Below are 26743 nucleotides of genomic sequence, written 5' to 3' on the forward strand. Positions count from 1 at the left end.
AAAAAAATTCAAAGAAATTTTTATTTTTAGTAACCATGGCAACACGTACCATTTGTTGAAATCGAAACCAATAAACAGGTAAGGTATCTTAGTAAAATTTATTTGTATACACATGTATATGTACAAAGTCTTATTGAAATTGGAACAAAAGTAGAAGAGGAGTACGTCTTTCTTTTTGTTTTCGAAGAATATCAAAGAAATTTCTATTTTTTAGTAATCAGGGCTAGATTGTTTGCCAAAATCAAAAATTGATATATAGAATTATGTATCAAAGTATAGTCTAAATTTAATGAAGTTTCCTTTGACCTTCACCTCACTTTTCTTAAATTTTGTGTAGTTCAGTTTCAAAGAAACTATTCAAGATTTTTATGCCCCGCCATGAATATGGCCGGGGCATATAGTGTTTTTCATGTCTGTCTTCTGTCCTTCCGTCACACTCTGCGTTTAGCTCTGTTCAAAGCTCAGTTTCAAAGAAACTATCCAAGATAGTTTTATCAAACTTCATATGATGATAGATATTGATGAGAGCTATGCAACTGCATCAACATTTTTTGACCTTGACCTTTCCTTTGACCTTGACCTCACTTTTCTTCAATTAGTGTTTAGCTCAGTTTTAAAGATACCATTCAAGATAGTGTAATCAAACTTTATACGTTGATACATACTGATGTAAGCTGTTCAACTGCATCAACGTTTTTTGACCTTGACCTTTCTTTTGACCTTGACCTCACTTTTCTTCAATTAGTGTTTAGCTCAGTTTTAAAGATACCATTCAAGATAGTGTAATCAAACTTCATATATTGATACATACTGATGTAAGCTATTCAACTGCATCAACATTTTTTGACCTTGACCTTTCTTTTGACCTTGACCTCACTTTTCTTAAATTAATGTTTAGCTCAGTTTTAAAGATACCATTCAAGATAGTGTTAAACTTCATATGCTGATACATACTGATGAGAGCTATTCAACTGCATCAACATTTTTTGACCTTGACCTTTCCTTTGACCTCACTTTTCTTAAATTAGTGTAAAACTTCATATGCTGATACATACTGATGTAAGCTATTCAACTGCATCAACATTTTTTGACCTTGACCTTTCTTTTGACCTTGACCTCACTTTTCTTAAATTAATGTTTAGCTCAGTTTTAAAGATACCATTCAAGATAGTGTTAAACTTCATATGCTGATACATACTGATGAGAGCTATTCAACTGCATCAACATTTTTTGACTTTGATCTTTCCTTTGACCTCACTTTTCTTAATTTTAAAATTTGTGTTAGTTCAGTTTCAAAGAAACAATCAAGATATTTTTATCTAAAGATGTATACAGAACTTATTGGTGAGAAGTACTGGTATTCAACTGTGTCCATGACCTTGACCCTACTTCTATTTTGCCTCTGGCTCAATTTCAAAGAAACTATTCAAGATATTTTACATAATCTTATGCATTAGAGCACTGACACATAATTGGTGAGAATTTATCAACTGTGTCAATTTTTTTTTTTACCTTGACCCTCCAAATGACCTTTGACTTTACTATTTATTGTGTATATATAAAACTTAGTTTTAAAGAAACTATTAAAGATATTTTCATAAACTTCATACACTTTTATAAATTTTCATGTTGCATTATTGATGAACCTAGGGCAAGGCATTCATTTCCTAAGGACATATTTCTCATTCCTTTTAATTAAAAAAAAAAGACTAACTTTTCTGTTTTTTAAGAGTTCTATCATTTTTATTTATAATCTCTTATTTTAAATCAGAAAATGTGCATTATATACTTCCTAAAGAGATAAAAAAAATTGATTCTTCATTTTATGTATCGATGCATTGTATTAACCCTCTCTGTATCACTGTATTGTTTCACCCCTGGCTAACATATATGTCTACCATTTTGTATCCAAATATGGAGATGAGGCTAGCATACTGTGAAATCTCAAATTTTTGTGGTGGGTTAATTTTTGTTGTTTTAATTTGTAGTATGAAGAGACCCATGAATTCATGTCCTCAATAAAATCTTTAAATTACAAATTTAAGTATCATATATGTCTACCAACCATGAAATTCAATTCCCTCAAATTGGTATTTTTTCTGTAAACTACAGAAATTTGACCCCATGAAAATAAGTTATTTTACAGTAATATTCTTTAAGGGTGAACAGAGTTTAAAAGGCAGCATACTTTCCACTGAGGGGCTGGCATAATTTATGGTTGGTTTACTCTCTGTCCTTCTATACAAGGTACTCTCTTTATAAGAGGAAATAAAGAACAAATCCCTAATGCACATGTAGAAAGGTGTAATTACCCTGGTATATCAAAATTTACTTTAAGAAGAGACAAAGAACAGCTAATAATCTTCATTTTTTTATTTAAAACCAGAATACAACAGTGAAAATAAGCAATTTGATGTCATCAATGAACCACATTCTACTGTATTATGCATGAAAAAAAACCCACAACATCCCAGTTGAATCATATGACTACATATTCAGCCTTAACAAGAAAGATAAAACCATTATGCTACATGCTTGAAGAATATTTAAGCTAATTTAATTTTGTATACCCATTCATTCAATTGCTACTGGACAAGCTGTTTTTTAATGAGAAATATCAATACATACAAAAAAATTTATAAACAATAACAAGTTATGTTTATACAACTTAAAACAGTTTATTAAACATTTTAAAATAAGCATTTGTTTCTGGGGTCCTATTATTTTTTTCAGATTATATGTTCTTTTTTCTTAAGTATGTCATGGATATTGTATCACATTTTTTTTAAATGTATCCAAAGGTTAAGTATAATGTATTCATATCTGATACATATACATGTAGGTACTGATTATAAAGCATGTATACATGTATATAAAATCTGTGATAAAATGCTAGATACAATCAAGTCTAAATACCAAGATTTCATTTTTCTTTAAGACAGTTTGTTTTCATTTAGCGGAAACAAGTACAAGCAGTTATTACAATGAAGTTTGTTAATTATACTACACAAATAAAGGTACAAAACACACTGTGTCTCAGTTCCAACTCCATCTCATTCTGAAAATGGAAACGATTGGATCTTCAAAGACACACGGGAAACTCGTAACCTGTCCATCTCCAAGACTAGTCAGCAAAATATACCCAATAATCTAATAACTACAAAAAATTGACACTTCTAAAAATAGAGAGGGATTGCATTTTTCAGATAAAGAGGTAGACACATCAGTTCGTGGAAATCATGTATGGAACGAAATTTTTACAAGTCAAGTTTTAATTTGATTTCCATCAGCAAATTTGGTTTTAATTCAATCTGAAATACTGTGACTAGACTAGAAAAAAAAAATTTACAATAACTTTTATTCTGTCGTATTAGTTGTAGTCTGTAAAGAGAATTTATTTTTTTGCATAATATCCTGCATCATACATGTTATTGAATCCTAGTAACTGAACTGTTTACTAACATGAAAAAAAGACCAACTCTTTCCTTATATATACTTAAACAAGTACCAGGAAAATACGCACTTACATGTACATGTGAATTAAATTAAATGTATGAAATAAACAAGAATGTATGTAAAGAGAAGCAAAAATGCCCTTATCGTCCTTTAGTAGAACATTATTCCATTGGGTATAAACATCCATTACAACTGGCAAAGCTAAAAGCTTCCATTAACGGTTTCACAAGTACATTGGTTATGATTTATCCAATGTCCAGTATTTTACATGTACTCTGATTATTTGTTACAAAATACATAACTTTGTGATTCATTAAGATTCCTTATATCTTATCATTACTAATCATTCATTGTGACCGTCTTCCTATCTGTTAATATAAATACACAGTCATACTTCAATCAGATCAAATTTCACAATTTTTCTTTTGACTTGGCACTCTCAGTGTTAAAAATGTAACTTTGAGGTTAACAAAACTTGGCGACATTTTTATGCAAGTATTATACAAGCCTCCAAAGCTGGCCAAAATGTTTCAAAATGGCCCCGATTTGCTTAAGCAAGGTGATATTATCAATTTGTAATAGTACAGCGGAATTTTACTTCATTTTACACAAACACTCACTACTTGTATAACAATGTCTAATCTGTAATCAGGTTTTACTGTATAACTTCAATAAAAGCTTGATAAACATTCAGATACAGTCATCAATTCTACAAATCCAAATCCTTTAAATAAAAGTAAATATGCTTTTTTTTTCACTTATAAAAGTATTCAGTCATAATTCATGTCTGTAACTTTATAACTCCAAAAATTATATCTTGTAGAAAAGGTAATACATGTTATATTTAGGCATAAATATTTCACTTATTTTTCCTCTGTATGAAAGAGAAACAAATTGTAACAAATCAATATTTTGATCTAAATCTTTAATATATAATATGTAATAAAATATATTTAATACTATTAAAAATACTAGAATGTATGTATATATAAATTTACAAACAACCTGACTTAATTTCGTGACATATACACAAGCAATAAAGCTCGGCGCAGGACATTTGAGCAGAATTTCTAAAGGTGTGGACATTTTAGCTAGAATTTGGTGGACAAAAAAATTGGCTACCTGCAAAAACTCAATCAAAAGTTTTTATTGGATTTTTTATTTCAGAAAGAACTTTAATTCTTGTAAAGAATGAATGTAAAGTCAGCAAAAATTGACCAATTTCAGCAGGTTAATGACCAAGTTTCCAACTCTAACAACTTACATCAAAGAAACATGAGTTAACAGGCTCCACAACCAACAATAGAGCAAGAGAAAAAGGACTTTGTATTGGAAGTCTTCCAGAACAGTAAAATAAGTAGAGACTATTCTGTCTGCTGAGTGGGATTGAGATACAAAGCCAGATGTAAATAGTGTAAATAAGTTGTGTTTTAGTATTGACTACTTTAGCATTTCAAAAGAACTGTATTAAAATGAACTACATCCTGCTAAAAAACTATCTCCCCATTTGTGAAAAGGGGGCACCATGTAAGATAAACAAAAGGGCTACGTGTATATGTTTATTTGACTTAATGTCCATATCCTACTTCTAACTTAGCAAAAAAAAATTTTTTACACCTTCCTCTAAAATATTTCTCCAAAATGTTCTTTTTTTTTTTTTACTAAAACTTCCTGTCAATCTGCTTAAATGTCCAGCAAAGATAAAGCTTTTCCTGTATAATTACAACAACAATCTATACACAAGTGCATTTCAGTAAAATAATACTCTAAAGCTCTGCTAAATACACAGTATAAATATTTTGGTCAAAATAAAATCGCAGACATAAATTTAATTTTTCTATTTTTAATAAATGCATAACATTCTTGTTATAAATTAATTTCCTGATCAGACTATTTATTTGGTGAAAAATAGAGTAGATATTAAGATTTCTTAAAAAAATAACTTTGAATGCAGATAACTTTAAGTACTGTGTATATATGAAACTTTCTATAAAGGCACTAATATCTACACTAACTGGCAATACCAGTCTACCAACAAAGATTTAAAAACAAAAAAGTATATATATTTCCTTTCAAAACATGAGTGATTTTCAAAACAGTGTGATATCTTAGTGTAAAATATCTTATTAAAATGAATACACTATGTTTTCCTACAAGATGCTCAATAAGCAGGCAAAGTGTATACATCAGAAGTGACCTGAGGAATACCCCTGACATGAGGAATACCTCTGATTAAGGAATACCCCTGACATGAGAAATACCCCTGACATGAGGAATACCCCTGACATGAGGAATACCCCTGACATGAGGAATTCCCCTGACTGAGGAATACCCCTGACATGAGGAATACCCCTCAGGAATTACACTGTGATCCAATGTGTTGCCAAACATGCTTACACCCTAAACCTGTATTTCCCGAGTAATGTAGACTAAGACACTGTCACTGTTATGTATTAGTTCAAGGATTTCAACAGAGGTCAGCAAAGAAAGAATGTAATATCAATACATGTAATAATATCACAACAACTTTGAATAAAAACACTCAGCATTCATTATACCTTTAAAAGACATTTTGTTTGTTTACAAAATTGGTTCATAAATAAAAAAAAACACAGGGAAAAGTCTGTATTACTATTTTTCAGTAAAAATTATGGGGTACTTTAAAGCATTTCAATTAATTTATTCAGTAGCTAGATACATTTCCAAATCACTGCTAAAAGCCTTTTACATGTCCATATACATATTTCAAAACAAAAATGCTTAAGAAAATGTATTTACTTAATAGATAAAAGAATTACTTGATGTTTATACATAAATAACAGTTCACATGATAGAAAATAGTATATGGTTTGGTTATAAATGTTTAAATAAAAACAATATTTGGTAGGTGGTGAAACCCTTAAAGCTTCTTACAATACTACCCTGTGGAATACTTTTAAGACTGTACTCAGATCCTTGTTCTTTTAAAGCTGCAGTGTACATATGTTGTGATTAAGGGTGAATATGATTACACTATGATGGTTTGGTGTTCTGAAATCTCTCAATCCTTGCTGATCTCTCGACAAACACAGATAGCTAAAATAATTCCAACCACCTGAAAGAGAAAAACTTGAGCTATTCACTCTGCTTATTGTGTCAATTTGTCATAATTCTAATTGGAGTATACTAAGTTCTTCATTTAGTATAGAACTATTTAAATGGAACTAATACCCCTGCTGGGCAACCAGAAAAAAGGTTATCTTTAAAATACCTTAAATTAGATGTATTGTGAGCGAGCTCACAAAATAATACCCACAGCTGCAATTTTTTTCAAAGAGCCCATTTGCAATTTTGTAAATGTGAACTTGAACTTGCCAATATGACCTTGGTTAATAAAACAAGACACATCCTCTGGTACTAAGTAATCTTTGAGTAAAATATGGACATTGATGATTCTTCTTTCAAAAATTATGGACCTGACATAAATTTACACTTTTCTGCCAGAACTTGCAGGAATGACCTTGGGTCATGGTCATGACACCTGATATTTCTGTGAAGTAAGAACTTCCATATGTTTATCTATTACAAAGTTATAGACTAGACACACATTTAACACTTTTTTGCTATTGACCTTGAAATTGCCAAAATGAACTGATGTTGGATCACAATATATCCTTGAGTCAAAAGTAATCTTTGTGTCAAAGATTAACTTCCAATTAGCCTCCATTTGAGAGTTAGACAGGACAGGAATAAAATACTTTTTGCCAGTGACCTTGAACTTACTGGAATTACCTTGGGTCATGGTCAATTCATACCCTCAAATCAAGTGCAACATTTGTCACAAGTATGAACCTCTACAGTTATCCATTACAAGATATAGTGAAGACAGGAATTAAACATTTTTCTATGGCACCTTAAAATTTATCAAATGACCTTAGTTTATAGTTAAGATCTAGACAAAGCTTCAGTTCATCAGCATTCCTTGTATGAAGTATGAAGTTTCAATGTTTTCCATAAAGAAGAAGTAGACAAGACAAGAATTTTGTAACTTTTCTCTGAGTGACCTTGATCTCAACAAAATGACCTTGGGCCATGATCAATTCATACCCTCAGATCATATGCAATATTTGTTAAGTACGAGTCTCTAAAGTTATACATTACAATGTTATGGTCTGGACATGAATTAAACATTTTTCTACAAGACCTTAAACTTGATCAAATGACCTTGGTTTAAGGTCAAGACACACCTTCAGATCATAAGCATATTTGTATGCAGCATGAATTAACTTTTAATGTTTCTCCATAGAGAAGTTGTAGACCATACAAGATGACCTTGGGTCAATGTCCTGACACGCTCTCAGGTCATAAACAATCTTTGTATCAAGTATGAACATTAAATGATTTTCCATTACAAAAGTAAAAGCCCAGACAAGAATAAACACTTTTTTTGCCAGTGACCTGGAACTTGCTGGAAAGACCTTGGGTCATGGTCAATACATACCCTCAGATAATATGCAATATTTGTAAAATATGAACTTCTTATCTTTTCCAAGAAATGGTCAGGACAGGACTTCAACATTTTTCTACAAGTTACCTTGAACTTGATCAAATGGCCTTGAGTCAAAGTCAGGACACACCACTGGGTCATGACCAATCTTTGTATGAAGTATAAACTGTTTTTCCATAAAAAGTTGTAGACTGAACAAGAAATGTATACTTTCTCTGCCAGTTGAATTTGCAAGAATGACCATCAAGGTCATGTCAAATCCTCAGGTCATAAATAATTTTTGTACCAAGTATCAACTTCCAATGATTTTCCATTACAAATTTATAGAACAGACAAGACTGCAGGGGCAAACCAGCAAGGTGATACCTATACCCCCCCCCCCCCCTTCTGCACCACCACCACCAACTTCATTTGCGGGGTTGAAGCTGGCCATGTGGTTCTGACAAAGATAAAATTCAGAGTTGTTGAAATTTTTAAATCACTGTCAAGACATTTGGTCTGACAAAGAGAAAGGTTCTATCTGACCAGACAAAGTTTTGTCAGACCAGACACTTGTACCTTATATTGTACAGAAAGAAAATAATTGCCCCAAAATGCCTTTTATTTTTTTCAACAGCATTTGATCTCACAATTTTCTTATCTTAAGATACGGAGTCTTTAATCAGAGACATAAATAACATGATTAATGTCTCTGCTTTAACATATTTGATTGAACATTGTTACCATGTGGCCATTTCTGCTGTTTTCATTACCTCCAACTGCATGCCCTGATCCTGATCTTTCGAAAATTTGCATCAGGCACAATTTTTCCTAACAGACATTTAGACCGACATTTTCTTGTAAGTTATCAGTCCAGAAAATTTTTTACTGGCCTTGCTGACAGGATCGATAGTTTTTCGCAACTCTGAAAATTGTTAAAAGGTAATAACACTGACAAGAACAGCAGACAAATTTTGATCAGAACAGCACATTTGAACCTCTCCCTGAATTGACCCTGCCATGCATAATGAAGACAATTTGTAGTCCTGTATTCCTGAGAAGACTTCTATAGACTTCCCTATATAATTTTACATAAAGAGACCCATTTTGTTGCCCTATCAGCTATAGATTTATCAATCTTGAATCTAAACTGGTACGTTTGTGATAAATACCTCAAGAGCAGCTATTCCAATGGCCACTCCAAATATAATCCAGTTGTACTTTGCTATAAGGTCTTTCAATCCTGTGACACATCCCTGAAATTAACACCTCATAGATATTAACATAAAGTTCAACTTTTTTTATAGTTTTTGAAAGACTTTACAATTTTGAAGTTTTCAGGATTTATTAGAATATCAAAAATATATACCCTTTTTTATATTATATCATTGACTATATGATTATACTTTCTAAAGAAACATTTTAAGTTTCCTTTTCCAAAGTTTATACTTGCTTTTGACTGATAATAATTTTGTGTTTTATTAAAACATTCTGTAGCATCTCTTGGCAAAGCACTGTCCAGGTTATCAATGGCCTTGTCTTTGTCCCTCAGTACACAGCATGATGCAGGAAAAGGTTGCAGCTACATAAGATGAAGTTAAGTTTACTTTTGTGCATTATAGTAAGCATTTTAAAAATTGTTTACCTAAACACTGCTAGTAAATTTACCTGAACCACTGTAAAATTCAGGTAAACTATAAACTCTCATGTGTTAAACTGAGCATTAAAATTAATATCTATAAATTTGTTTACCTGAGCATTATATGTAAATGTAAGCCATTTACCTATTAGTGTTATAAATATATCGGTAATTTGATTGTTGTTAAATTTGTTTTCCTCAGTATTAGATGTATTGTTTACCTCACCAGTAAATATTGTGTGCTGCAGGTAAAGGGAAAGTAATTCAAAATGCAATTTGAATAAAAATATTGCAGACAGATATCTCTTTAATTACAGTAAAGAAATATCTCTTTTTCAGCAGTATTTTATTACTAACGGTATATAATCGATACTACGTGCTTGACATTTATTTTTTCTACATTGCACCAAAAATAGACTAAGAAATTCCATATTAATACAACTGGTTATGTTTATTTTAACCCTACTTCTCTCACCGAGTTTGGCTAGGACGTCACCAAATGTAAACAAGATTGCATAGTTTGCTTAATGAGTTTGTTTCATTTAATCCTTGAATCATGTAATAAAACAATTATTGCTGTTTTTTCAGTCAATACAATGATTTAGCCACCCAAAAAGTACAATATTCACCACTCCCTTCCAGCTCGGTGAATAATGTACTGACTCCTGAGGTGGCTAAGTCATCATATTGACCCCCCAAAACACCAATAATTGTATAATTTTACCTCAGAATTATATGTAATGTTTACCTCAGCATTATATGTTATGTTGAATTTGTTCCAGTTGTCAGGCTCATTTGATCCACAACACTCCAGCTAAAATAAGTCAATGAGAACAAAACTAAATTGGAAGTTGTGTATTATTATATGATATATCAATGAATATTGATATTAAATTAATATGATACATGGATATGTATGATGACACAATGAATTGCACCTCAATCTGTACAAAGTCCCAGACATTCCTTATGTTTTTACTGGTCTTGTACTTGCCTCAATCTGTACAAAGTACCAGGCATTTTTTATGTTCTTACTAGTTTTGTACTTACCTCAATCTGTACAAAGTCCCAGGCATTCCATAATGGTTTTGTACTTACCTCAATGTGTACAAAGTCCCAGGCGTTCCTTATGTCCTTACTGGTTTTGTACTTACCTCAATCTGTACAAAGTCCCATGTACTTTCCGCAATGTGTACAAAGTCCCAGGCATTTCTTATGTTCATACTGGTTTTGTACTCACCTCATTCTGTACAAAGTCCCAGGCATTCCTTATGTTCTGACTGATTTTGTACTTACCTCAATCTGTACAAAGTCCCAGGCATTCCTTATGTTCATACTGGTTTTGTACTTACCTCAATCTGTACAAAGTCCCAGGCATTTCTTATGTTCTGACTGGTTTTGTACTTACCTCAATCTGTACAAAGTCCCATGTACTTTCCGCAATGTGTACAAAGTCCCAGGCATTTCTTATGTTCATACTGGTTTTGTACTCACCTCATTCTGTACAAAGTCCCAGGCATTCCTTATGTTCTGACTGATTTTGTACTTACCTCAATCTGTACAAAGTCCCAGGCATTCCTTATGTTCATACTGGTTTTGTACTTACCTCAATCTGTACAAAGTCCCAGGCATTTCTTATGTTCTGACTGGTTTTGTACTTACCTCAATCTGTACAAAGTCCCAGGCATTTCTTATGTTCTGACTGGTTTTGTACTTACCTCAATCTGTACAAAGTCCCAGGCATTCCTTATGTTCTGACTGGTTTTGTACTTACCTCAATCTGTACAAAGTCCCAGGCATTTCTTATGTTCTGACTGGTTTTGTACTTACCTCAATCTGTACAAAGTCCCAGGCATTCCTTATGTTCTGACTGGTTTTGTACTTACCTCAATCTGTACAAAGTCCCAGGCATTCCTTATGTTCTGACTGGTTTTGTACTTACCTCAATCTGTACAAAGTCCCAGGCATTCCTTATGTTCTGACTGGTTTTGTACTTACCTCAATCTGTACAAAGTCCCAGGCATTCCTTATGTTCTGACTGGTTTTGTACTTACCTCAATCTGTACAAAGTCCCAGGCATTCCTTATGTTCTGACTGGTTCTGTACTTACCTCAATCTGTACAAAGTCCCCGGCATTCCTTATGTTCTGACTGGTTTTGTACTTACCTCAATCTGTACAAAGTCCCAGGCATTCCTTATGTTCTGACTGGTTTTGTACTTACCTCAATCTGTACAAAGTCCCAGGCATTCCTTATGTTCTGACTGGTTTTGTACTTACCTCAATCTGTACAAAGTCCCCGGCATTCCTTATGTTCTTACTGGTTCTGTACTTACCTCAATCTGTACAAAGTCCCAGGCATTCCTTATGTTCTGACTGATTTTGTACTTACCTCAATCTGTACAAAGTCCCAGGCATTCCTTATGTTCTGACTGGTTTTGTACTTACCTCAATCTGTACAAAGTCCCAGGCATTCCTTATGTTCTGACTGGTTTTGTACTTACCTCAATCTGTACAAAGTCCCAGGCATTCCTTATGTTCTTACTGGTTCTGTACTTGCTCATGGTTTCCATAAGGAGGTCTTCCACCTTTGATTCCACCTGAAGATAGACATATCTTCTGTATGTTTTTAATTAAAGAAAAAAAAAAAACAGGATCAATTCTACTGAATCAGAAATTAGTAATTATATGCATTAAATGATGGAAATAGCTTTGCACACCTGCATCAACACCAATACATACATCGGTACATGAACACATACATGACTTATTGCTATCATTTTTTTTTTTTTTATTTTTTTACTTTTTTTATCCAAAGTTGTGCCAAATACTGTCATATACTGTCACAACATATCTTTATTTTTCATACTTTTCATTCTTCTAGAACCCCTGATCTTGCTTAAAACGTTTTTAATTAACACTCAAGTTTCTATGAATGCAAGCAACCCCCCCCCCCCCCCCTTTCCTTCATAAGGGAAATACGTAGAGAAATGTGATGGGGCTATAAAAAGCAAAACTTCAAACTACCGGTAGTTCAAATCCATGGCCCCAGAGGTTGGGAAGATCAATGCCTATACCTCTATGTCTAAGTAGATCTTTCTGCCAGGTTTTTTATGAAGTCTAATCAGAAGTCAATATCCATCCGTTTACAGGGTCACAATTCATGTAAAACACGACTAGTCTGAGTAATCTATTACAGCGATGTAATAATGGACTGAAATATAATCTCTCCTTCAGGTGTTCTCATGTAGGAAGAATAGTAAATGAGATTCTCTCTAGGTGTCTTAAAAATATTTGAATTATAATAATGATTTTGTCTATTTCTTTAATACATTAAACCAATGTCATGTTTTTATACACTCTCAGGTTGTATCCATGTACAGTAATCTGTAAGGGACTTTTGGAGTACAGAAATTAATACTGCCTTCTGCTTGGTGGTGACAGAGGATGCAAAATTAAGAACCTGTTTGGTGCTTTTCACAGTTTTATTCATAGAAAATGGCTCCAAGCTTTGAAGTTAAAACATTATTATCCCTTCTCTTGCTGTGCATGGATGTCATTCCATAAAAATTGGCCATGTCATATCTCTATTGCTAATCAAGCATTCTAAATCATAAAACTCTGATAACATAAAAGGTTGCACAACAGAATTAAATTTTGCTATATATTCTTACCAAAAATGCGTAGGTGAAATGAGTAGGTGGTATTAATTTAAAACAAACTTCTGAGATATTTCCTTTTCAGAACTTATAAAACAATTCTTTATAAAGATTTTAGTACCAAAAAATACATAGCCATCCAGTAAGGCACACAAATTTGTTTCGGTCGAAGTCAAGCAGGTGCTTGAAAATCAAGTTCAGGACCTAATCACTCCCCACTCAAATACAGTATATAGAAAAATCAGCACGCCCTACATTATAATGAATCTGGTCAATACAGGAAGTTTACATATAGTTTTTCATCTCATAAAAAAAAATTCAGCTCCACTCTCATGCAAAAAAGCCCGAATTAGGAGGGGAGATTCAGCAATTATTTTGCGTCAGCCATGTTTTGACGTGAACCTTAACTGAAATACTGTTAGGACACCAGAAGACTGGGGACTTCACCATTGAAAAAAGCTATTCTTTCTTGAAAAAATGGAAAATAATTCATTGTACATGTAATATTTTGAAAATAACATATATATTGATTCATATTATCTTTATGTGAAAAAAAAATTACTACATGTACGGACTTAATATGTAACAACATGTTAATAATATACATTATTATACTTTCATTTTAAATACTAAAATCTGATTGGTTTAGAAGCATTTAACAATCCGTAATGTTACCCTCAGCGTTAGCAACACACTTGACAACGGGTAACATTACGAAAATATCACATGCATTCAAATCATGCGCGTACGGTTCACCGTAGAATTCTCAAAACGTCGGTTGTGCGTTTGAAAGAAGCCAAATAAACGACGTCAATTAGAGCTCGTGTCCGATGTAGCTTACTTGAAAACAACAAACGACAGATGACACATCCTTGCGAGTGCAAACTTTAGATGATAAAGGACTTTTTGAGTAGCAAACAAACAATAAAGAGGTTGGTAAATCTTTTCTGAAGCTTTCTTATTGACAAAAATAGAAGCGGGGAGTTTGAAAGCTTTCTAAGCGTGAACTTAACGACGATCTCCGAATTTTTTTTATGACATCTGAAATCAATAAGACATTCAGTACAATAAAATAAATAGTGCCCGTTTTTGAGGGTAACAGTTGAAATTGACACCCCTCGGAAAACCATTGTCAACCTCCGCTGACGCGTTGGTTGACAATGGTTTTCCTTGGGGTGTCAATTTCAACTGTTACCCTCAAAAACGTGCACTATTTATATATTATAGATAAACTTCTCCACACATTGACTGTTTACCTGTATACATCACAGCATTAACCCAATAAACAAGAGGTAATTTGGTTCTCGATATATTCTGGGATCACATTTATCTCAAAATAGAACATAGTGCTAAGTTAATCTGATTAGGGAGGTGTATCTGGCAATAGGATTTTCAAACCTTTAGGTAATGATTATAGCCAATATTACATGAAAGTTAGGATATTCTACCAACATTTCAATTTTTTTTTCTTTCAACAATTTTTTTTTTTCATTGCTGTATCAAGAAAGAGTTTGTATTTTCAATGAATAACCACGACTAAAATTTTTCACATTTAAATGTACATGTATCAACAACTGTTAACAGAATAGAATAACAACTGAAAAAGCCTTGGTCTTCACTTCAAGATGCATTTTTATATACAGTATAAGTACTTTTTTCCATGTGGTATTAATTAACTCTATGTACCCAGTCACAAATTTTCAGTGGAAATTGTCCCAGCTTACTTAAAGTACATTTAAGACGTACACAGGCAATCTAAGAACTTGTCTTTATAAATGAACCCTGTGAACACTGTACTAGACTTACCTTGTCTTTATAAATGAACCCTGTGAACACTGTACTAGACTTACCTTGTCTTTATAAATGAACCCTGTGAACACTGTACTAGACTTACCTTGTCTTTATAAATGAACCCTGTGAACACTGTACTAGACTTACCTTGTCTTTATAAATGAACCCTGTGAACACTGTACTAGACTTACCTTGTCTTTATAAATGAACCCTGTGAACACTGTACTAGACTTACCTTGTCTTTATAAATGAACCCTGTGAACACTGTACTAGACTTACCTTGTCTTTATAAATGAACCCTGTGAACACTGTACTAGACTTACCTTGTCTTTATAAATGAAACCTAAGGCACCAGCTGCAATCTCTCCTCCAATGATGATGATCAAAAAGAAAACATACTGTGAAAGACAAAAGAATACAAGTGTCAGAGAAAAAAAATCATCTAAAACTGGCACTTTGTGGCATCAGCAGTACAGGTTAAATACACATGTAGAGAATATAGCCAGGGTGTCTGCCAGAGGACCAAAAAATATCTAAAGGTAGAAAGAGTAATGATTCTCAACTTTTTCACCCCAACTATTTTTTTTTTGGGGGGGGGGGGGGGGGAGTTACCCAGGTATAAACATGTCTACAGACAAAGGGACACACACACAGCTGGGCATTGCAATTCCAGTATACTTCCAAAACTTTGTTTGGAGGTGGTATAATTAACAGTTATCTTTTCATGCACTGAATGATCTGTGAAAGTGAGCAACTTCCATCTCTGTTTAGGCTTACTCTTAAATCTCTTGTAAAAAGAAATAATACAAATGAATTCTCTTTAATACATCCTGTATATTGCTAAAACTGCAAATAAAACACAGTCTATTTTTACGCACTATATGAGTAATTTCTGTTTTAGCATGAAAGTCCCTACAATGAAGGCATGAACAAGCCTTACTGAACAGTACATTACATTTATCTCAATAGATTCAATCATGTTAAATCCAACATGAGGCCCATGGGCCACAACGCTCACGTAACTTTGGCCTTGCTGTTTTTCACTTGATTTCTCCCCCCCCCCCCCCTTTGTAGTACTTACTGTGGCCTCGCCCTACCCCCAGGGGTCATGATTTGAACAATTTAGAATCTACACTACCCCAGGATGCTTCCACATAAGTTTCAGCCTTTCTGGTCCATTGGATCTTGACCTGAGAGGAAGATTTTAAAAGATTTTTACTACATATTTCAATGTAAAACTTGGATTCTCTATTGTGGCCCTGCCCTTCATGATTTGAACAATTTAGAATCTACACTACCCAAGGATGCTTCCACATAAGTTTCAGCTTTTCTGGCCCAGTGGTTCTTGAGAAGAAGAATTTTTAATGACTCCACCCAATTTTTGTGTGTTCTTGATTATCTCCCCATGGATGGGGACTTGGCCCTTCATTTTAACAATTTAAACTCCCCTTCCCTGAAGGATGCTTTGTACTAAGTTTGGTTAAAATTATCCCCTTCCCTGAAGGATGCTTTGTACTAAGTTTGGTTAAAATTGGCCCAGTGGTTCTTGAGAAGAACTTGAAAATGTGAAAAGTTTACAGATGGATGGACAGACGGACGGACGACAGACAACGGGTGATCAGAGAAGCTCACCTGAGCTTTCAGCTCAGGTGAGCTAAAAAAGGTAGACCCTTTGCAATATTCAAAATCTTTCAAGAAATACTCCCTGGCTTCAAAAATATTACGCAACCCCAACTTTGCTATTTTGATATTTTCAAACTACAAAATATAGAAAAAAAATGAATTAGAAGTTTCGAATGTCTAAGGGCAATAAATATTGTAAAAATAGGTCAATCATCACAAAAACTCAAACCTCAGTGGTAAGGGACTAAAACATCATAATCCAGAGACATAAAAAAAATCATCTCTTTATAAACAAGTATTGTAACAAATTTTTATTCTAAACTATCTGAGGATGCTTCCATATAAACATGACTGATCATTGGCTGTGTTGTTCTTGAGAAGAAGATTTTTGAAGATTTTTCCTACTTATACCCCTGTAAAACTTTGAATTTGGCCATAGTGGCCACACCCTATCCCCAGGGGTCATGCTCTGCACAAATTTGAATCCACACTAGCTATGATGCTTCCATAAAAAATATGAATGATTCATGCCTTTGCTCTTCTTGAAAAGAAGACGTTTAAAACTTTTCCTTCTTATACCCATGTAAAAATCTGATCGCCCATGGTGACCACACAGTGCCTGGGAAGGTCAAACATCAGGTGGGGCCAATGGCCCCACTGTTCATAAAATGTTGGGACCATTTTGAAATTTAAGAGGCCGAGGGGAAATATATTGGGGCCATTCTAAAATAAATTATAGTATGATGCTATAGGATAATGCATATATCTCTGACAACAAAATTTAGGAAAATTAAAAAGAAAAATGCGATAGGAATTGATAAGTCATATGACATTGACTAGTGCAAATGATTTTTCCGTTTCTAAGAACTTCAGTCAATCATCATCTTGATTCTAACCAACTAGTATTTAGAAAAATTATATTTAAACCAAAAGCACCATTTTTAATGATGTCTATTTAGAGATCATGGGACAGGCTAAAATAAGTGGACTTCGTTGAAAAGGTTTTTCATTGTAACTAAGGTAGATCTATATAAATTTTCCTTGTGTGTGACTTTCGTAAAGCTGTGGTCAACCATCGAAAAAGGACTTGACACTTACGAATCGAACGACATGAAAAAAAAATGTTTCTTTGCCAGTGGATGTCAATATGCCGAATGATGGTTCCAATTTTTTTATATGATCATACATCACAGATTCCATCCAACTTCGATGAAGAATACAGATAGCGTGGACTGCGATGAACTTACAAAATAATAAAACATGCATACCAGCATTTCGCGGGGCGCGCCGCATGGCGCTGCGCACCATTATTTCCTTGCGCCATTTTTCGACAGTATGCGCATATGGCGCATGGCACGGCCCCTTCCTAGGCCCTGACCACATCCTACCCCCTGGGGTCATGATTTGAACAAACTTGATTCTACACTAGCTATGGATGCTTCCATATAAATATGACTGATCATGGTTTTGCTATTCTTGAGAAGAAGATTTTTGAAGATTTTTCCTTTATATTCCAATGTAAAAATTTGATCTCCCATAGTGGCCACACCCTACATTCCATTAAATTTGAACAAATTTAAATCTACACTATGTCATGAAGCTTTCATACAAATCTCATCATTTCTGGCCCAATGGTTCTTGAGAAGAAGATTTTTAAACGACCCAACCCAATTTTTACTTTTTCTTAATTATCTCCCCTTGAAAGACAGTGTGGACATTCATTTGAACAAACTTGAATCCCCTTTACCCAAGGGTACTCTGTACCAAGTTTGGTTGAAATTGGTCCAGTGGTTCTGGAGAAGAAGATGAAAATGTAAAAAGTTTCTGACAACCATGACAACAGAAAATGGACAAATTTCAATCAGAAAAGCTCACTTGAGCCTTTGGCTTATCTAGGTGAGCTAAAAAAAAACCCTTTAAAATAGTGAAAAAATATTCAATGTCCAACTCTAAGGGCCATATGGATACTTTTGTGAAAATGGATCAGTGAAAATTAACTCTAACTTAATCTTAAGTCATCGATATCAGCATGTTTTTTATTAGTTTGTAGTGTACAGCTACATTTTACCACTTAAGGGTAATGTTGCAATGGGAGGCAGCCACAAACATTTACTAGATCTAGATCTATAAAATGGTCAGCTACATTCCGTACCCAACACCTGTTATGTAACTAAGTGCTATAATCTGACTATTACAAAAACAAAAAAACAGCAGAAACCATATATATGGAGAAAATCAATGCTTGAGTATATTGTTTCCTTTTATCCTAGCTTATATTGATTATTTTTTACAATTTTTATGACATATAAAACTAATGCAGTATCTGTTTCATTAAAACTGATTCTACTTTGGTTATCAGTACTCTGAAATAGAATACTGTGTGATGTCAACCTGCTTTCATACTGACTCAACTTCTAGAACATTAATAAACCACACCCTGAAAGCAATAATCACAGAGTGTTGCCATAGCTACAAATACAGCAATACACGTAGTTAAATGGTTTCTCCTCAACAAATGTTACAATGTTGCTAAGCAACATCTTTGTTTTAATTGTAATTTTATCTTGATAAAATTACGAGGAATCTTACTAAAAAGCCTGTTTTTTTCTGCAGTTTTTTCTGAATTTCCTTGTTGTTAATATACACAGTGCTTACTTAAACTGATAAAAGTGCAATTAATTTTGGGAATAACTTTTGTTTTAAAAGATAACTATAGAAATCTTCCTTACTCGTCACTGCAACAAAGATATCTATTAGCACAATACTGAATAATTTAATGTCGTAGTAGAAACGGCAAGATTAACTACCTATCAATGAAAATGTCAAGTCAAATGTCCAAAAAGCTAATAACAAGCAAGTTTTTATATTTGAGGATCACCCACATGCTCTTAAATGTCGATATTGACATTGCCTTTTTGTCTTCTCCTATTTCTGTTGACTTTACATATGATTAACATGATTAAGGAAGTGCTAACCTTTATATTGAGATGAAATCCAACTCTTGATTGTTTACAAGTACAGGTTAAACACATTTAAAAGGTATTGTGAAATCTAAAATGTTATAATTCCAATAATGAATCTAACATGTTCTAAATTTCAAATTGCTCTGGTAATCAAATATATAGTGCAAGTCTAGAGTATAACATCAATTTTTCTACTTTATTACTTTATCACATTTTGCTTATATTTGACAGGGACAGAAATTCAAAGCAGGTAAAAAAATTACACCAAAATTGTGTACTTTATAAATCTACTTTTAAAATTAGTTCAAAACACTTTAAATGCTGTACATATCCTAACAGAAAATTGTCCTACATTACTATACCATGAATTCATTTGAATAAACTTACAAATCCTAGGAGACATTTGCTTTCTCTGATAGCACCACAACAGCCACAGAATCCTACGAGGAAAATGAATGCTCCAAACCCAATAAGGACGTAAACTGCATAATCAAAATACGGGTCCTCCGTATCCACATCAACTACATCAAAGTAAGAGTTAACGTTCTTGTCAACTTTGAACCAAATTCCCAAACCTAGGAGGGCAGCTCCAGAAAGCTAAAAAAGTAATAAAAACTTTCATAATTTTGTAATATTCACAGGTATAAAACAAATAAGATGTTGACTCTTGTGCTATTTTAAAAAGAAAATGGGAGCAACTGGAAATTAAATAGCTAAGTAAGTCTATATCCCCTATTAAGAGTAGATAATAAATTTCATTATTGACTATTTATTTTCGCTTCAGTATCATTTCTCTTCCTTAAAATTTCAGTAAACTTAATACTAGTCATGTTGATATAACATATTTTTTACTTTAAGCTAGTTGATGTTGATATGTTAGTAAGTTGGTGTTGATATTTTTTAGTTAGAGGTAAACTTCGTTATCTTGACATCGACGGGACCATCGGAAAATGTCGAGATATCCGAGGTGTCGAGATATCAGAGTTGAGACTTGACGTCCAAGATTTCATTGCATAGCAAAACAGACAAGCTTATTATATGTACATGACTTTAATATAGACTGTAGCTCAACATATTTCAGAATTCCCTCTATTTTTATTAAAAATCTAAGAAGTTACTTTAAAAATCTTGTTTATAAAACGTGTTCTTTATTGAAATCTTTCTAAATTCACAAAGTTTCAGCACAAAGTTACAGCATTGAGCTGCATTCGCGTGTTACTTGCCTTTTCGTCAGAACAGGATATAAAATGCGCTCTATAAACTTCGAACCGTATAAAGCCGACATCCGATATACAATAAAAAAAAATTAAATGCGGATTATTTTTTTTCTTATTTCATTCAGGAAGAATGTACATTAAAATTAATTTTTTTTAAAGAGATTTGTGTATCTAAACTAACGTAGTGATGTTACAGATGCACGAATTACGGCTGATTCGGTCAATCGTGTCGTTAATTGGATTGTTTAATGTTGAATACATTTTAACTACAAAATATCATTAAAACATTTTTTTTTAATTCCTTGTTTGAATTTTTCAGTGTGTTTGTTATTCATTGTAATTTAGTTATTTTTTTCAAATTTAAAAGTTATGTTACGTTTCGATATAAATAACATTCTGTACATTTACGCAGAATTGTGTAGATTTAGCAATGATATTACCCAAGCTCAATTAACTTCTCAAAGACGCCGAAGGGGCTTGGGATTCACCTACAAACACAGACTATAAATTAATTAAGAAGCGTGCAGTCAAAACATGGGTGTGAAAGGTGTGAAACTTTGACGACGTCAAGATATCCGGAGTCGCCCGTGCGTGACGAGTGACCCTATCTGACAAACAGTTAGGTTCAGTAGAGCAGAAAATTGCCGAAGTCGACATATGCCAGGTAAATTTTGCTCTTGGGACTGTGAATATACGTCGAGATAACCCAGGTTGTCGATATTACTGAGGTCGACATATCAGAGTTTTTGCAAATCATTTATACTAAATACTGCCGGGACCGCGGAAGGATGTCGACAATCCCAGGTTGTCGACATATCCGATGTTGAGATACCCAAGTTTACCTGTATAGTGTTGATATTAGTTAATTGGTGTTAATACTCTTAGTATATGTTAGTTAGCTGGTGTTGATATTTGTTTGTTAGTTGGTGTTGATCTTTGTTATTTATTAAGTTGATGTTGATCTTTGTTATTTGGTTGTTGATATTTGTTTCTAAGCTAGTGCTGATATTTGTTATAAAGTTGGTGTTTATATTTGATATGAAGTTTGCAATGATCTTTGATATTAAGTTGGGAGTTGATATTTGTTTTTAAAGCTGGTGGTGATATTTGTTATTAGTTGCTGTTTATATTTGTTATTAAGTTGGTGTTGATCTTCGTTATTAATTTGGTGTTGACATTTGTTATTAATTTGGTGTTGATAATTTGTTATCGAGTTAGTGTTTAAATTTGCTATTCAGTTGGAGTTGATCTTTGCTATTCAGTTGGAGTTGATCTTTGTTATTAAATTGATGTTGATCTTTGTTATCTAATTGGTGTTGATCTTTAATATCAAGTTTGAGTTGATCTTTGTTCTTAAGTTGGTGTTAACTTAATCTTTGTTATTAAGTTGGTGTTGATATTTGTAATTTAGTTGGTGTTGATCTCTATTATTAAGTTGTGAGTTGATTTTTGTTATTTAATTGGTGTTGATATTTATTATTTAGTTGGTGTTGATCTTTGTCATTAAATTGATCTTTGTTATTAAACTGTAGTTAACTTTGTTATTAAGTTGGAGTTGATCTTTGTTATTTGGTGTTGATCTTTGTTATTAAGTTGGTGTTGATATTTTGCTATAAGTTGGTTACCCAGAAGATGATGTTGAACAGAATCAGCAGTCCTCTTGCTATAGTATTACAACAGCCAGCCATGTCTCAGGATTTCTACAATATATATAAACAGTAAGACAATAAAACACAATAAAACATAGAATCCCCCTCCCAACCTCAAAATAGTGTTGCATTTATTGTAAAAGCTCATACAGATTATCTAATGCATTTGGATTTTTAAGTTTTTTTTTTAATTTAACTATAATCAATTCCCACTTTCTAAACACACCATTAATCAAATAACCATGTATTTCTAAATAGACCTTAACCAACTACACTCATGAAATCAATTGAGATAAATTCGGACTTGTAATGATAGAATTAAGTTACATGTGATCTGGACTGAATTATATGGTATATAAAAATTGATGGCCCTAACTTAGTAAAAAGAATTTTTTTCACGTTAAGTCTAGCTCTACAAAAAATTTAATCTTTTTTTTTTGGTCAGAATTAGACTAAGTCGCGTACACTGCAGGGATCAAATAAATTGCTTTGGCTACCATGATCCCTGTTACTCAAGCGTAAAATTACCATCTTGTATCCCAGTTGAATATTTTTTTTTTTTGCAAAAATTTCTCAATAATTAAATTCATGTGTATGAATAAAAGCATATTTTACTCCATCTTCAAACAAAGTTTTTACATACTGAAAACTTATTGTGTTCATCCTTATTACATTCCATTCACACAAATGCAATTCCACAACTATCTATGAATCAGTGATAGTCTACCCTTATACACATCATTTCTGAAATTCTTACAATGTTAAATATTAATACATGTACTGTATGACTGTCCATTTCTGCATCTGTCCAATTTTTGAGGTACTTTGTAGTTCACTCAACATGACATATACATGTATAATATCCCCATTATCATTTATAGAAAGAAATTTGTAAAATGGAATTTAAAACAATATACATGTATCTTGATATATAGCATTAAAATTTATAAACCAATTGCTATTACAACCATCACAATTCATTTCTGATTTCTTATCTTTTATATATACATGTTACTTTTAATTACCATACATTTAAATTTCCAAATATTTTTCCTTAAGATTCTTTGCAAATTTGAAAAAGTTCACATTTTCATGAACTACCGAGGGATGAGTAAAAATATTTCCATTGTGACGTATTTGAAGTATAAAAAATAGTAATCATTTTTTTGTCAAAAATGATCGTTGCATGACAAAAATATGTTGCAAGTCATCAGAAAAATAATGTAAATATAAGATGTGAATTTAATTTTTAAGAATTCATGAGGTACATGTACTTGAACGCTTCACCTTTGCATATTTATCATGAAGAGCTAACACGCTTCATGAAATATGCCGGCGTGAAGCATCGTAGTTCATGACCTCATCAGTCATGAATTCTCAAAAATTAAATTCAATTCTTAAATACAGATGACTTATTGTGTCTCAGAAATTAAATTTGCAAAACTTTGAATATTTTTCCAAGTGCATTGAATCCTGTCCACTTCAATTTGGAATTATAAATTTTTACGATTTAAAATGGTACATACAAGAACCTCTTTTCTTGAAAAGCTTCATACTGAACATGTTTAACTATCACTAATTTCCAGTATAGTGATATTCTTTCAGATTTCTTTTGTCACTGGAAGCTCCATCAAGATGAAATTGAGGTAAGAAATTAGACTGGATAATTAGTGCCAATGTTATGGATAATTCCCAGTAAGTGATGGACTAGATATTATCAACATCTATCCCTGTTTACCTCTGGACTGTGTCAGAGCTCTGTACCAGTAACTCGACCAAGGCAACCCTAGTTTTGCCTACCAACCCTACTATTTTTTTTATTCCAAAATCATCATGATCATATTTTGAACTGTACTTTTGTTCAATAGAACAGTTTTCTTCATAGAGCAGTTAATATAATGCATGTCCAGACATTGTAATAATGTGTCTAAGTGCCACTTGTTTTGTTGTGTATGTTTGTCCATATAATCATGTTTAATATGTATATCAAGCATATATGATGAAAATACAGTGTATTGAATGATTAACTAATGCTTTCAAAATAAAAAGTTCTGCAAAAAAAGGTCAACCCAGGGTTGTCCCTAAGACCCAGGGACCAGAGAATTCCCTGACTATAATGATAATCCCCCAGTTAATCTGGTATTCCCCCTCAACCCCATTTTAAGGGAGGACCCCAAACCCCCTTCTACTTTTTTAAAGTGTCCCCTGCTATTTCACACATATTTTTTATTTGGCCTGATGATTGATCTATATCAGGTCCGGCACAATCTCCTCACTTACTTATATAGCTTGAATTAGCTATATAGCTTTATCAAGCTATTCACGATAGTTTGAGTTTGCTATTTTATCACACTTTCTTCTTAAATGTGATATTTTTTAGACTTGTACAAAAAAATGCATAAAAAAAAGTGCAGTGATGATGTATTCAATTTTGAACGCTTCTGAAAACATGTAAAAATCACTCATCAAATTGTTCTCCTTCAGAGACTTTGATCTCAAAAGTTCTAAAAGTTTTGAGGCTGTATCAAGCAATATTAATTTGTTACCTTACAGTTACTTGTTGGATGAAATTATAGAGAAGGTCAATTCTGGTCACAAGATAATTGATTGGTAATAATTCAGCACAAGGTGAAGCAATCATATTTATCCATGCGGAACGACTTTACTTTACCGGTCCCCAGAAAAACGCGCTAAACTATAGTGTCGCCGTAGGCGACTTCAGTATATATGAGATCGCGTGAGCGATCGAAAAAAATTAAAAATATGAGGTTTTAAGCCTTTTTGACCCCAAAATCGAATTCTACGGTTAAAAGTTTAGTTTAAAACTTCGTTTTCAAACGAAGTTTTTAACCTCGTTCTCTGAAAAAAAGTAATAAATATTATTTATTCAGTGAAAAGGAGACAAAAAATAATTGTGAACGAAGCGCGTGTGGCGCATGCTTAGTGCCGTTTCTTTAGTACTTAGCCATTTTTTTTCATGTAAACAAACCAACGAGATGTTGTTGAAGCTGAATAAAGATCTTGCAAAAAACACAGATGCAACTGAATATCTTAATAATCTAAAAGAACAAGACACTGACCCTAATCTCTCGGATGGTATGCGAGGACCCACATCTCCAAGGCGGATGCTAAACCATGCTAGACTAACCCATGTGCGAGGACTAACCCTAATCTCTCGGATGGATGCGAGACTAACCCTAATCAGTGGAAAACTTATGCAAGGACTAACCCTAATTTTTCAGGTGGGTGCAAGACTAACCCTAACCAGTCGAAAAATGTGCAAAATCAACCCTAATCAGTTGAGTGACGTAAATCTTACGTCATAGTGCAATGAGCGCGCGGATCTTGCGGATCTGGGGACCGGTAAAGTAAAGTCTACCCATCCATGCCCTAATGCATACAAGGTGGTGTACAGTTATCCTAACAATGGAAATTCACGGTCACCTTTTGATTAATAAAAGTATCCAATGCTGAAATGTTAGAATTATCTTTGATTTCGATTGCCTTTTTTATTAGTCCATAGTACATAAATGAAATAGTCAAATACTTGCATTTTTTAAATCTATTTCTTACAAAACATTCTTGTGAAAAACTGCATGTAAATAGCTTTATCAAGCTATTTTAAATGGCTTAATTAAACTATATAGCTAATTCAAGCTATATAGCTAAATCAAGAGATTGTGCTGGACCTGTATATTGGCTCATGAATTAATTCATATTAATTATCAAAACTAATAATAATGATAATAATAAAATCAAATATTACACATACCAGCTATATAACCTTGAATGAAATTAATTTTTATCTGCATGATCACGGGATCTCTAAAAACTTTATTAACCGGTTTTCTCACTTTTCTGAAGAGTGGCACCCCATCGCGATATAGATATTGAATGAAAATATATGTTTTAGGCCTATTTTTTCCCAAATAATTTTGTGATATCCATGATTTGATACTACTTGTAATAAAAACTTTATAACTCCATTTACAACATGATTTGCTATAATTTCTTGCCAAATGAAAACAAATTCTAAAAATAGACAAGCGGTTGGTCAAGAACTGTCAATGATTATCATGATAGACATCATAAAATAAACACAGCTAAAAACTAAAAAGTAAAACGTTACCAGTTTACGAGTGATATCCGTAAAATTAAAGAAAACTCTTCATAAAAAACAAAATCTCTATGAACTTTGGGCGTGTTTTCTACACAAAATACAAATGATAAACAAGCACCATCTAGCGGCAGCAAAACAAGAAGATATCGAGCCCGATTAATTC

General features: G+C 33.0%; 1 protein-coding gene across 3 annotated transcripts; it reads right to left on the reverse strand.

Moving 5' to 3' along the window:
* Positions 1–2358: 2358 nt before the first annotated feature.
* Positions 2359–26674, reverse strand: LOC133191126 (CD82 antigen-like). 3 transcript variants are annotated; one of them, XR_009721661.1, is made up of 10 exons: positions 26590–26674; positions 22437–22511; positions 19982–20191; positions 15332–15406; positions 12063–12158; positions 10309–10374; positions 9375–9503; positions 9094–9177; positions 5789–6550; positions 2359–5682 (listed from the first exon to the last, which is right to left on the reverse strand). XR_009721661.1 is itself a non-coding variant. In XM_061326828.1 (10 exons), exons 2-10 carry the CDS (start codon positions 22497–22499, stop codon positions 6497–6499), a joined length of 777 nt encoding a protein of 258 aa, XP_061182812.1. In that variant the 5' UTR covers positions 22500–22511; positions 26590–26674; the 3' UTR covers positions 2359–6496. The 3 variants fall into 3 exon arrangements, 2 of the variants coding, with proteins under 2 accessions (XP_061182812.1, XP_061182811.1); XM_061326828.1 differs by adding an exon at positions 15288–15307 and having other exon boundaries at positions 2359–6550; positions 15352–15406; XM_061326827.1 differs by having other exon boundaries at positions 2359–6550.
* Positions 26675–26743: the final 69 nt, after the last annotated feature.

Source organism: Saccostrea echinata, unplaced genomic scaffold, assembly GCF_033153115.1.
Source record: "Saccostrea echinata isolate AGI-Se365-2 ecotype Australia unplaced genomic scaffold, CSIRO_AGI_Sech_v1 ptg000023l, whole genome shotgun sequence".
In the NCBI taxonomy this organism is placed as follows: domain Eukaryota; kingdom Metazoa; phylum Mollusca; class Bivalvia; order Ostreida; family Ostreidae; genus Saccostrea; species Saccostrea echinata.

Coding starts and splice junctions, on each gene's coding strand:
- LOC133191126 (XM_061326828.1), bottom strand. CDS start 22,499: ATGGCTGGCTGTTGTAATACTATAGCAAGAGGACTGCTGATTCTGTTC. Junction 20,192..22,436: donor TGTTCAACATCATCTTCTGG/GTAACCAACTTA, acceptor TTACTTTTTTAG/CTTTCTGGAGCTGCCCTCCT. Junction 15,407..19,981: donor GCAAATGTCTCCTAGGATTT/GTAAGTTTATTC, acceptor TGTCTTTCACAG/TATGTTTTCTTTTTGATCAT.